This window comes from Pseudoliparis swirei, chromosome 6 (genome assembly GCF_029220125.1).
Source record: "Pseudoliparis swirei isolate HS2019 ecotype Mariana Trench chromosome 6, NWPU_hadal_v1, whole genome shotgun sequence".
NCBI classification, from domain to species: Eukaryota; Metazoa; Chordata; class Actinopteri; order Perciformes; family Liparidae; genus Pseudoliparis; species Pseudoliparis swirei.
Window position 1 is genome coordinate 10,418,080 of NC_079393.1, and position 11,952 is coordinate 10,430,031.

Genomic DNA, 11,952 nt, shown 5'->3' on the forward strand with positions numbered 1-11,952 from the left:
GCCCGCACATGTGTCACGTGGTTTTTCCCCCCTGAGCTCGTGCTCACAGGCAGAATGCATAACGGTTTGCGTCCGACGTTGGAATCAACAGTCTCGATTTGAACCGTCAAAACTGGATTTCAAATGCTGATCATCGTCACACTTCTTCACGTCAAGTTTAACTGAAGCAATAGGCCATGGTCGATTGGTCGATTGATTTGCTCTTAAACAAAACGGCAAAAATGCTCATTGCAATTAACAGGAACTATGGATGAAAGTGTTCAGATTGTTCTCTTTGACCACCCAATCAGTCCGCCGATAAATGACTTACTATCAAACTAAAGAACCTCCCAACATATCTTTTTGAAATGTGTTAACACAGTTGTATAAATCGACTTAATGGATTTACCCAGGAGCGTTTCATTTTTAGAGAATTCTACCTGGCAGACTGATTTCAGGGTAAAGATAACGACCCCCAAGGAAAAGTCGCGCAGTTATGACGTTGCACCTGGGGTCCTCCATGAACGGATATCTCCACGTGAGTGTATCAACAGCATGATGGCTGGCATGTAAATTCAGCCCTGGACTTTGAATTGCATAAAGATTGAACTACAGCCATTTGTGTGGAACAAAAGGTAAATATTGGAAACATCGCGTTGTGGCATAATTTGGTATCAATTAACTCTGCGTTTGTTTTGGCAGCAAGTTAGCTCCAGTCACCCGTCCTCCCTCCCATTTCATTTTTTCTTAACTTTCTGGGTGGTACTACAACTTTTATGTCCCTCCATATCCCTTATCTTTTTCTTCGACGTGTTTTGTTTTGTTTTACTTAGCTTACCTCAGTCGCAGTAAACAATGGCGACAGTCCGCAAGAAGGTGGACAACAGGATTCGTGTCCAGATAGAGAATGGAGTCGCTCTGCAACACCGGACCATATTTGTGGTGGTGGGAGATCGTGGTAGAGATCAGGTAATCCTCCCCTCACTGTCTGTTCCTTTCGGTAAAATGTATCAGTTTCAAGTGTCTTTCAATATATTGTGACATACGTCTCTTACATGTGGAATCAAACCTAATAAACATGTGTCTGATCCAGGTTGTGATTCTGCATCACATGCTGTCTAAAGCCTCCGTCAGAGCACGGCCTTCTGTACTCTGGTGCTACAAAAAAGAGCTGGGATTCAGCAGGTGTGTGTGTAAATGTATTTCAAGAGATTGAATTGTTTGCCATTTATTGTGTCACAAAGGAGAGGGTTGTTTGATTTGTCTAAATGTCTGAAACAGCAACCGGAAAAAGCGAATGAAACATCTGCAGAAGAAGATAAAAACTGGCACATTGAATCTGAATCGGGATGACCCGTTTGAACTCTTCATTGCTGCAACCAACATCCGATACTGTTACTACAACGAGACACACAAGATCCTGGGGAACACCTACGGGATGTGCGTCCTGCAGGTGAGTTACTCCTTATTGGCTGTAAAAAATACAGAGGACATAAGTTGGGAACCACTGCTGGAGAATAAATGTATTTGACTCTTAAGCTCTCGTGTTTTGTGCCACACAGGACTTCGAAGCCCTCACTCCCAATCTCTTGGCGAGAACTGTTGAGACGGTAGAAGGAGGTGGCATTGTGGTGATTCTGCTCAGGACAATGAACTCTCTCAAGCAGCTTTACACTATGACTATGGTGAGAACAGAGCTGTTCCATCTCCATACATGTCAAACTCTTGTTTGCTTGAGTTGGACTAAATGTTGGTTGTTTTCATCCAGGACGTACACTCTCGTTACCGGACAGAGGCTCATCAGGACGTGGTGGGACGGTTCAATGAGAGGTACGTGTTCCTCTGTCTTTCATGGAATATTGGTGCCTTTGGAACCAAAAGTTTTACAATAATGTTTATTTTGTTTCCACTGTTTCTAGATTTATTCTGTCGCTGGCATCCTGCAAAAACTGTGTTGTCATTGATGACCAACTCAACATCCTGCCAATCTCCAGCCACATGGCGAACATTAAGCCTGTGCCTCCAAAGACTCAGGTAATTATATTGCAGTAGAAACAACTATTTTTTGGAACAAATTAGTTCATCAACAGAAAATAATCTATTGATTTTATTAATTAAATTTGATAAACATTTACTGTTTCCGGCAAAATTCACTCCTTTTTTTACAAAATGTAGATTACAGGTTTTTGTTTCTCTCCAAAGTTGATATAATAGTATCGCTTTTTTAAAGCGATACTATTATCATACCAACATTAACTGTTCAGTTATTACTACCTGGATTATCATCAGGTCTCTGCCAGGAAACGTTTGGCTGTTCCAAAAACAATGCAGAAACCAACACCTTTTCTTGATTGAATAAGTGTATGAATTAAATTAAATAGTGTTTTATGCAAAGGTATTGATAAGGTCATCTGGCAACGTTTAGGTATTTCCATTGGAAAATTGTACAGGACAACCCGCATTGGTTGTTCCGCCATTTCCACTACTAGCGATAGTTACTGCAAATAACTTACTTTGATAGTATTTGGTAACTAGGGATAACTATCGTTAGCTACCGGAAAAAAGGAAATCACGATACTCGTCCTGTCTTAGTTACGAATGGTCAACTTACTGCCTCTTCTCCTGTAAATTGAGCCTTAATTTCCCAGAGAGATCACGTTTGGTGGCAGAGAGAAGCGTATTGTTTAAAGACAGGTTTATAGGGAACCAATCTCACCGCTGAACATTTACTTCATATTAAGTTAAAGGAAAAAAACCTAACCGTTGCTACTTTAATAGTTTACAGGTCTGTACACTTTCAATCCCAACAGTACTTAGTATCGTATGGGAAAGTGCCAAATGAATATCATTGTCTTGCTTGTTGGCTACATGCTCACGGTTTTCTGACCCCTGTCGTCTTGACCCTTCAGGAAGAAGGTCTGTCTCCACGAGAACAAGAGCTGAAGGATCTGAAGGAGTCTCTTCAGGACACACAGCCTGTGGGTGTGTTGGTGGATTGCTGCAAGACCATGGACCAGGTCAGACCTCTCACTGAAGAGCTAATTTACGCTTTTACTTCACGCCAACCGATCACATCAGTGATCCATAGACATTACACACGTATCCGTAATAGATGTAACGTTCACGGTTTGCATTTTCCTCTAGGCTAAAGGATTGCTGAAGTTCATTGAGGCGACCTCAGAGAAGACTCTGAGGAGCACCGTGGCTCTCACTGCTGCCCGAGGTCGAGGCAAGTCTGCAGCACTCGGGCTGGCTATCGCTGGAGCTGTGGCTTTTGGGTACATATTCATTTTATGTCATACAAATAAATATGAAATATATATATCTATATATATCCATCCGTTTTGTCTATTACATAGTCTTACACGTTTTTTCCAACGATGGCCTCTTATTCTTTACAGCTACTCCAACATCTTTGTAACCTCCCCGAGCCCGGACAACCTCCACACCATGTTTGAGTTCATCTTCAAAGGCTTTGATGCACTACAGTATCAGGTGGGCAGCCTGTGAATCTTCTCTATAGCAGTGATGTTACATTCATGCTGTTTGTAATAACCACTTCATATCCCCCTTTTTGCATTTGTAGGAGCATCTTGATTATGAAATCATCCAGTCTTTGAATCCAGAATTCAACAAGGCTGTGGTGCGGGTGAACATCTTCAAAGAACACCGACAGACAATTCAGGTAAACAAGACCACGTCGCTCTTCTCCGTTTCTTGTTATTTACAGCAGTATGAATACTCATATCGGACCTTCCTGTTCATGTGACCCACAGTACATTCACCCCGGGGATGCAGTGAAGCTGGGCCAGGCTGAACTGCTGGTCATTGATGAGGCTGCAGCCATCCCGCTCCCTCTGGTTAAGAAGCTGCTGGGGCCCTATCTGGTTTTCATGGCTTCGACCATCAACGGGTCAGTAATGGGTCAGAGGACATCCACATCATCAAATGCAACATTGCTTTGGTGCACAAAGATTACACACAGACAATTGGAGAAACTATTTTGAGTAATATGGATTTTATGACCAGTGATGTAGAAACAATAATACGTTGTAATATTTCAATGGCTGCAAGAAAATATTTTTTGTCGATATAGTTTTGTACATTGACACAAATTAATAACAATATATATAGATCCAAATGTAATATATTCTAATTGCTTGTTTTGTTTGATCATTAGTCCAAAACTCAAATATATTCAGCTACGGTATAATAGAAGACTAAGAACTTAAGCACATATTAACACTTGAAGCTGCAACCACTGATTTTTATAAATAATCAATTTCTGAAATAGTTGATATTTCTGTTAATTTCCTGAATGGCTTCTTTATTTCAACTGAAGCTATTTTATTACTTTTCCCCATCCTCTCTGAAGGTATGAAGGCACTGGGCGCTCTCTTTCCCTCAAACTGATCCAGCAGTTGAGGCAGCAGAGTGCCCAGAGTCAGCAGAGCATGTCGGCAGTGAACAGGACCACCAACACAGAGAGGCTGGCAGGCGGTAAATACCTCAGTGTTTTTATTATGTATCTATCTGGAACAGCCATGATTCTCTGAAAACGGTGGACTGCTCCCTCCGGGTTGGGAGTGCCCAAAGGGAAGGTGTTAAAGTCGACTAGATTCAGAACAAACGGCAGGACATGGACGGACTGACCGCTGTTCATCTTTCTCTGTCCACAGCTCGCTCTCTCCATGAGGTTTCTCTCCAAGAGTCCATTCGGTACGCTCCAGGCGACGCCGTGGAGAAGTGGCTGAATGACCTGCTCTGTCTCGACTGCATGAACATACCCCGGCTCATTTCTGGCTGCTCACTCCCGCAGATGTGTGACCTGTATCCTTCATGCACTTTAAAGGCTTAATGTTAGCCAGGTTAAGATCAGGCCGGTCGCACCAGGTGCACTTAAACATTTGTTATGACCTTTTCAAAATACTATACAGTGACTGTTCTGGATCTTTTTTCCTACATACAATACTATGACTTATTCAAATGTGTTTTATTTGTGATGCTTTAACATCATACACTGCCTTTTTAAATACTTTTACTCAACATAATATATTATGGCTTTTTTTCAACATACTATAGCCAAGACTTTTTAATGATATTGTGTATTACTTTTGTTATGACACAAGTCTAAAGCAAAACGAGTTCTAGTGTCGTCTGTGATTGTCCTTAATCCAAACGTTTCAGCTACTATGTGAACAGAGACACGCTCTTCTGTTACCACAAGGCCTCCGAGGCGTTCCTGCAGAGGTTGATGGCCTTGTACGTGGCATCGCACTATAAGGTGATCTTATATTGTATTCACATAATTTTCTTTTCCTCAGGGAGTATAACTGTAAGGTCATTCTTATTCACTCAAATTATTTTCTTGGGTCCAGAATTCACCAAATGACCTGCAGTTGTTGTCCGATGCGCCGGCCCACCACATTTTCTGTCTCCTGCCACCTGTTCCCCCCACACAGAACTCACTACCTGAGGTCCTCGCTGTGGTGCAGGTAAGACACTCCAGACCCCCTCATGAAACGAGAGTGAAGGCCATTCATTTGAAAGCAAACCTTTGTGGCAAATTAGTCCCAATAAGTCCAGAGGAACGTCTTCCACCAAATCAGCCATTCCTAATTCACTTCACAGGCAATTTCAGTCTCTATGGAAAAAAATGGTTGTCGCTTGTATCTTGTCTTTTCAATTGTCATGTTGACCAACTTGACTCACTGTTGTTGTTTCCTCTGTCCCGCAGGTGTGTCTGGAGGGTGAAATATCTCAGCAGTCCATCCTTAACAGTCTGTCCAGAGGAAAGAAGGCCTCTGGTGACCTCATTCCCTGGACGGTGTCAGAACAGGTACACACTGGTCATAAATCCTTTGACAAAATATTTACCGCTCAGGTTTCCAAACATGAATAAGATCCTCTGCTCCTTTCTTTGTAGTTCCAAGACCCAGAGTTTGGAAGCCTCTCCGGAGCCAGAGTTGTGCGAATTGCTGTAAATCCAGACTACCAAGGGGTAAGAGTTGGCGTACCTCGGCATGTTTGCCCAGTTTTCAATGAATCGGTATGTGCTCTATGTAACTGGTTTTCCACCTGTCCACTAGATGGGCTACGGCTCCAGAGCTCTCGAAATGCTGCAGATGTACTATGAGGGCAAGTTTCCCACCATGGATGAGAACACACTCTCAAATCCCAATGAGATCACGTCCGTCAGCAGTGAGGTAATACAATTAAATGTGTTAAGCTATATTTAAAAGACACCATTTCCTTACATGAAGTGTAACTGGAGTAACACAATGTAGAGATGAGATTACACATGGGCCTTGTTGTCTGTTGTCCAGGCTGTCAGTCTGCTGGAGGAGGTGATCACCCCACGGAAGGAGCTCCCTCCTCTGCTGCTGAAGCTCAGTGAGAGGAGAGCAGAGAGACTGGACTATCTGGGAGTTTCTTTTGGACTTACTAATCAGCTATTCAAGTGAGTTTCCTTGAATATGGAGAAAGAGAAGGGCTTTTTGATATTTTTGCAGATTTAGAAATGCCAAAACATATTTTTGCAACCTGACAGGTTCTGGAGGAAAGCGGGTTATACTCCAGTCTACTTGAGACAAACCCCTGTGAGTATAAAATATATATTCTATTATGTGTACGTACATTGTGCTGATGTCACACGCTGTAACTATTGGTGTCTGTGGTTGTCTGTAGAATGACCTGACGGGAGAGCACTCGTGTGTGATGCTGAAGGAGCTGAACACGGATGAAGCCGCAGAGCAGAACCAGTGGCTGTCTGCCTTCTGGAAAGGTGACATTCCACAACTGTTCCTGAACTACTTCTGGAGCTCTGGTTAGTTTAAACATCTAGAAGTTTGACCAAACGGGTTTTGTTTTCTTTAGATTTCCGTCGGCGCTTCCTGTCTCTCCTCTCCTACCAGTTCAGCAGCTTCCATCCGAGCATGGCACTCAGCATCCTGCAGAACAAGAAGGTCAAGGAGGAGACGAGCGGTAAGACTCTTCTCCTAACGAACCGGACCGGATTTCCTCTGCGTCTCGCAAAACCTGATCTCACTTCTCTTTGACCTTCACAGTTCTGACCAGCGCTGAGCTGGCATCCTATTTCAGCCCGTACGACCTCAAACGTCTGGAACTGTATTCGAGGAGCATGGTGGACTACCACCTCATCATGGACCTGATCCCCACAGTGGCTCGCATCTTCTTCCTCAAGCAGCTCGGGGACGTCGCTCTCTCAGCCGCACAGTGTGTAAGTTCCCCCATTGGTTCTGTTGATTTTCTGTTGATACAGTTTTGGGGCATTTGATGTTACATTTCAGTTGTTTTCTTCTTCTAGGCATTACTGCTGGGTATAGGGTTACAGCACAAATCGGTTGATCAGCTCGAAAAGGAAATTGAACTCCCAAGCTCACAGCTCATGGGTCTCTTCAACCGTCTGATCCGGAAGTTTGTGCGAGTAAGTTAACAATTCACTTAACATGATATAAAGAAGATGCCATAAAAGCTGGCGTTGAAACTATTGCGACTACATTAATGCTTTGAATGTGTCTACTACCCTAGGTCTTCACCAGTGTCCAAGAAGAAGCCATTGAGGCACAGATGGCGACCACGAAAGACGTTTCCATGGAGCCGACTGTCGGAAGCCTGACTGATGATCTGGTCCGTGGTTGTAGTCGTTTATCAAACAAACGTTTGTTGTTTTCAACTTCTCACGTGAGAATTAATCTTTCACTAACAGAATGAAGCAGCAAAGGAGTTTGAGGAGAAACACAAGCTGGAAGTCGAGAAAGTGAAGGAAATGGACATGGAAGAGTGAGTATGCGTTTATTTATATGACGCATTTGAAATTTGCTGCAGTTCTAATGATTTTCTTTGTATTCACAGGTACAAGATCTGTGGAGATGAGGAGGAATGGGACCAGGTGTTGAAGAAGGCAGGGAACAGCGCTATCGTTAGCATCAAGAGGTACACTGTTATTCTGCATCTTTGGCAAAAGTGTGTTTGCTGTAAAAAGCTGTTTGTAACAGCATCCTCCACCCAACAGTGACAAGAAGAGGAAGTTGGATGGGGGACACGCAAATATCGGGGCTCCTGAGCACGGGAAAGTAAACAAAAAGGAAATGCAACACAGCAAATTTAAGAAGAGCAAGGACAAGCATGGCAAATTTGGAAAGAAGGTGCGACAATAAATACAGCTGTGTTGATAGGACTGTGCTACATGAAACAGAGTCAACATGATCTGTTATTTGGAGCGCAGCCAAAAGACTGGATACCTGTTGAAATTGTGTTTTTATTCTGTCTTTTTTATTCTTACCAGATACATCTTCATTTCTAAAGTATGTCATGACAAGTGTTTTGCTCTGATTTTATGGTGTGTGCAACATTGCACATACTCTGTATAGTAGTAGAATACAACACACTTACACTTGTACTAAATGGATATAATTTACTTGGTTTTTACAAACATTTTTACAAAAGTGTTATGGAAAGTCTTTAAAAAACTGAAATGTGAGGTATACTGGCTGTGGGTTCCACTGAGCTGGTCACTTGAACACCTGAGGCTTTATCGCGAGCCACTTCTGTTTGAGCTGCTGCTTCACGGCGTCGGGTGCAAAGATGCAGTCGATGGCCCGCTGGGAGAGATTCCATACGGCTTCACGACTGAGCCCAAATGTGGACGCTGCCAGCTGATACTCTTGAGACAAGTCTGTACTGAAGACTCCCTTATCATCAGTCTGTAATGTGACAGAATAAATCATTATTCACACTCAACTTCAACCATTAAGTGTCAGCTCAGTCATTCAAACTTTGAGAACCCCCGATGTAATAAAGAACTGTCAATTCAGAAACGTCTGTTGTAAAGAGTCATAATTGATCATAAAACCACCAAGTCATGCAATAGTATGCCATCAATAAGTGCACATATAGTAAGCCTTTTAAAGAACTATGTCATAAAGAACACAAGCTAAAAATTCATACTATCCTATGCTGAAAAGGTATTAACGTCATTAAATGAAGTCATTTAGGCCGTTAAACACTTGCCATACAAATTTCTCGTATAATACGTCATAAAATGTAATATAGTACAATGTCATTAAAATGTCATAAGAGCGATAGTAGATTAAGCCTTAACAATTCCCAGGATAGTATGTCATAGAAATGCTATGAGATCTTTAGATTATTCTGTGAAGTGTTTTATGCACGTAAAAGTAAGGTAACCAATCAGACTGCAGCGTAATGAAGGATACTTACACAAATCACACTCGGATGGCCCATCTGGTACCAGTACTTGAAATGATGTTCGGAGTAACACGGTACAGTCTGTCCTTTGACGTTTGATGTCAGACAAAGCTCTACAAGAAAAAGAGCTGGTCAATTTACTGCATGCACACAAAAATAATAGTGTCACCTCACTCTTACCCAGCGGTATGTTGTTCGCCACCACTTTGTCCACAAGACTTTGAGATCCACCCACTTCAGGATGCAAGAAGGTGCCGTGGCCGATCCTGTCTGGAGGAAGATTCAACAGCAAATCGGACTCCTCCAGCTGTGATGGGACCTGCAACAGTTTTTGTTGTCACGTCAGATCATTGACAGACATTGTCACTACAGATATTGAATAACATTAAGGTCATACTTCTGAGAGGTGCAGTGACAACTTCAGTCCACAGTCCTTGGCCCTCTGCAGAGCAGGAAGTAGATCTTTGCCATGGCCAACCTTAAGATGAAAATTACATGAATTACTCTGAATTATTGTGACAAAGTCTAGATGCAGTTGATGGCAAAAAAAATCCTTGATAAAATATGAATAAATGGTATTTAATCTGAATACCGTTAACATGATTTGCTATAGTTTCTACCAGCCAAAGCAATTTCATTTGTGATACTAAGATTGTCAAAAATGACATTTGAAAACACTGCAGCTTTTAAAAACACAATTTCACAAGAGAGTTGTGATCATAAGTAAAAGCCCTCTTTTGTATGACGTGGATTATAAGAACTACAGCGAACTAGTGGGTGTCTTAACCCTCACGATGTGTCATATAAAAGGAGTAAAACTATCATTTTAATCTGCATGAGAAATACATCAACCATCTGTGAAAGGCAGAACGTGTTAACGCCGAGATCCAGTTCTTTGTGTTATTTAAATCAGTTAATCTTGGCACCACCGTACTGAGATAAATCACAGCTATCACCAATAGTGTTGTTTTTAAACTCGGATTATGCAAATATGCAATATTGGCTGACCATTGGATCTCCACTGAGGTCAACTCCCAACACCAAACCGTCAGTTGACAGCATGAACTCCTCAGCAAGCTTTACGGTCTCCATGGCAACTTCAGCCCCATTCCTACGGTCAATTGCCACCAAAAACCTTGAAGACAAATGGATGCTTTCAAAGTGTGCAACTGTGGTCAACACGCAAAAACTATGCAGCACTTTGGTGGTTTTACACTCAAAATAAAAAATGTAAATAACACAGGTTCTTCCTACCTGACATCAATGTCCAGTCCCTCATTTTTACACTGTTTGATGGCTTTGATGACAGTTTCAACATATCTCTTTTTTGTCAAGCCTTCAAGAAAAACACAATACAACTTGTCGAACTAATAATTTGATAAAACAACCCTGAAAGTAAATCACTTCATCAAAAATATGAGGCTCCATGTGTCTTTACCAGTTTTTTTCTCCTCCCTTGGGGTACTCCTCAGCTCTAAATATTTGACACCGTCAGCCGCAAACTCCCTGATAACATCTGTCGCCACCTGGGAAGAAAGAAGAAGAAAAACACCTGTCACTGATATTCTGGGGAAAACATTTCCCACTTTTTGCCTGTACAAAGGCAATTTAATTTTGACAACAAAACAAGCCAGTACTCACCATCAGGATGTCCTCCTCTGTGTCCACCAGCTGATGAACGACCTTGAAGACCTGAAAACACCTGCGGACAGACCGCCATGTTGACAAACAAAGACCCTCTTACCATCGTCAGCATTAACACACTTTTGTTTCTGTACCACTGCCAACAAAGAAACACATTACTGTAATAGCTTACATGAATTTAATTACAACTGTTTGTTTCTATACTAACATTACATCTTGCATTTTTATTTTTTTTTATGAATGACGTAATGACGAATTACGCCAATTGATGAATTCATCAACAACACTCGCATGAAACGTTTGCTGTAAGTTGCCCTCACTCATCCAGTGTCCTCCGCTGGCCTTTTCCGATGGCAGTCATCCCGTGTTCAATGTGGAGATGCGGTTTTCGGCTGATGAGTTTCTCGATGGTGTGGAAACTGACGGAGCCATTGAGGTGCGCGTGAAGCTCCTGGTGACAGTTGAAACGCTGACGTCAGCACCTCGCTCGCGACACACGTCAAGTAAAATACATTTTTTTAAATCTTCAAACCCCTCTGACTCTCTTCTCTTCCGAAAATGAAACAATACGTTGGTGACTTACCACTTTTGGCAGCTCCCGATAAAAGACATCCGCTTCATTTTCCATCACTAACTTGAACAAAGCCTGGATTAATCCGCGAGCCCCGAGTTGTTCTCTGCCAACTCGCCTCTGTTTTCAGGCTTCATTTTCCTGTAGCACCACAGGGTGCTGCACAGAAATAAGCCCCCCTTTTCGCAGTGGATTTTGTCGTGGTTCCGCTTGCGTTTATTTAGGGGGTTTATTCTTTGATTAAAAACACAATGTAGATTCAGTGTGCAGGGGAATTCGAAAATAGTTTTACATGTTGCTTCGCTGAGCAACATCCTTCAAGAAGACACAATAAAAATATATGTTCTTATCTTTATTATACATTTACACTTAAAAAAATAATCTATGACAATTAATGTTCTTTTACATTTTTTATTTTGAAGGACACTGACTTAACCTTATTCACGATTTTCTGTTTATTTGTAAGAAATTGAAAATTAATATCTCGCTGTCCTTAATTAAGAAAGCCTTACCCTTGATGACACTGT

The 11,952-nt window shown here is 41.9% G+C and overlaps 2 protein-coding genes across 2 annotated transcripts; one reads left to right on the forward strand and one right to left on the reverse strand.

Moving 5' to 3' along the window:
- The first annotated feature begins 540 nt into the window (after positions 1 to 540).
- nat10 (N-acetyltransferase 10) lies at positions 541 to 8,350 on the forward strand. The gene is made up of 29 exons (XM_056416525.1): positions 541 to 614; positions 813 to 948; positions 1,073 to 1,164; positions 1,261 to 1,432; positions 1,542 to 1,664; positions 1,748 to 1,809; positions 1,899 to 2,013; positions 2,889 to 2,996; positions 3,124 to 3,257; positions 3,381 to 3,474; positions 3,566 to 3,664; positions 3,756 to 3,892; positions 4,355 to 4,479; positions 4,659 to 4,809; positions 5,167 to 5,263; positions 5,358 to 5,474; positions 5,717 to 5,818; positions 5,906 to 5,980; positions 6,069 to 6,185; positions 6,306 to 6,439; positions 6,530 to 6,578; positions 6,667 to 6,763; positions 6,856 to 6,963; positions 7,047 to 7,219; positions 7,307 to 7,426; positions 7,531 to 7,629; positions 7,709 to 7,782; positions 7,855 to 7,935; positions 8,015 to 8,350. The coding sequence occupies exons 2-29, from the start codon at positions 835 to 837 to the stop codon at positions 8,157 to 8,159; spliced, it is 3,114 nt and encodes a 1,037-aa protein (XP_056272500.1). The 5' UTR covers positions 541 to 614; positions 813 to 834; the 3' UTR covers positions 8,160 to 8,350.
- Positions 8,351 to 8,438: 88 nt separating this feature from the next.
- Positions 8,439 to 11,554, reverse strand: adal (adenosine deaminase-like). Its single transcript, XM_056416540.1, has 10 exons — positions 11,438 to 11,554; positions 11,175 to 11,305; positions 10,852 to 10,912; positions 10,649 to 10,736; positions 10,465 to 10,546; positions 10,219 to 10,345; positions 9,608 to 9,688; positions 9,391 to 9,529; positions 9,223 to 9,323; positions 8,439 to 8,705 (listed from the first exon to the last, which is right to left on the reverse strand). Exons 1-10 carry the CDS (start codon positions 11,480 to 11,482, stop codon positions 8,514 to 8,516), a joined length of 1,047 nt encoding a protein of 348 aa, XP_056272515.1. The 5' UTR covers positions 11,483 to 11,554; the 3' UTR covers positions 8,439 to 8,513.
- Positions 11,555 to 11,952: the final 398 nt, after the last annotated feature.

Coding starts and splice junctions, on each gene's coding strand:
- nat10 (XM_056416525.1), top strand. CDS start 835: ATGGCGACAGTCCGCAAGAAGGTGGACAACAGGATTCGTGTCCAGATA. Junction 1,810..1,898: donor GTGGGACGGTTCAATGAGAG/GTACGTGTTCCT, acceptor CACTGTTTCTAG/ATTTATTCTGTCGCTGGCAT. Junction 2,014..2,888: donor CTGTGCCTCCAAAGACTCAG/GTAATTATATTG, acceptor TTGACCCTTCAG/GAAGAAGGTCTGTCTCCACG.
- adal (XM_056416540.1), bottom strand. CDS start 11,482: ATGGAAAATGAAGCGGATGTCTTTTATCGGGAGCTGCCAAAAGTG. Junction 10,346..10,464: donor GGACTGGACATTGATGTCAG/GTAGGAAGAACC, acceptor TTTGTCTTCAAG/GTTTTTGGTGGCAATTGACC. Junction 8,706..9,222: donor GCCATCCGAGTGTGATTTGT/GTAAGTATCCTT, acceptor GTCACATTACAG/ACTGATGATAAGGGAGTCTT.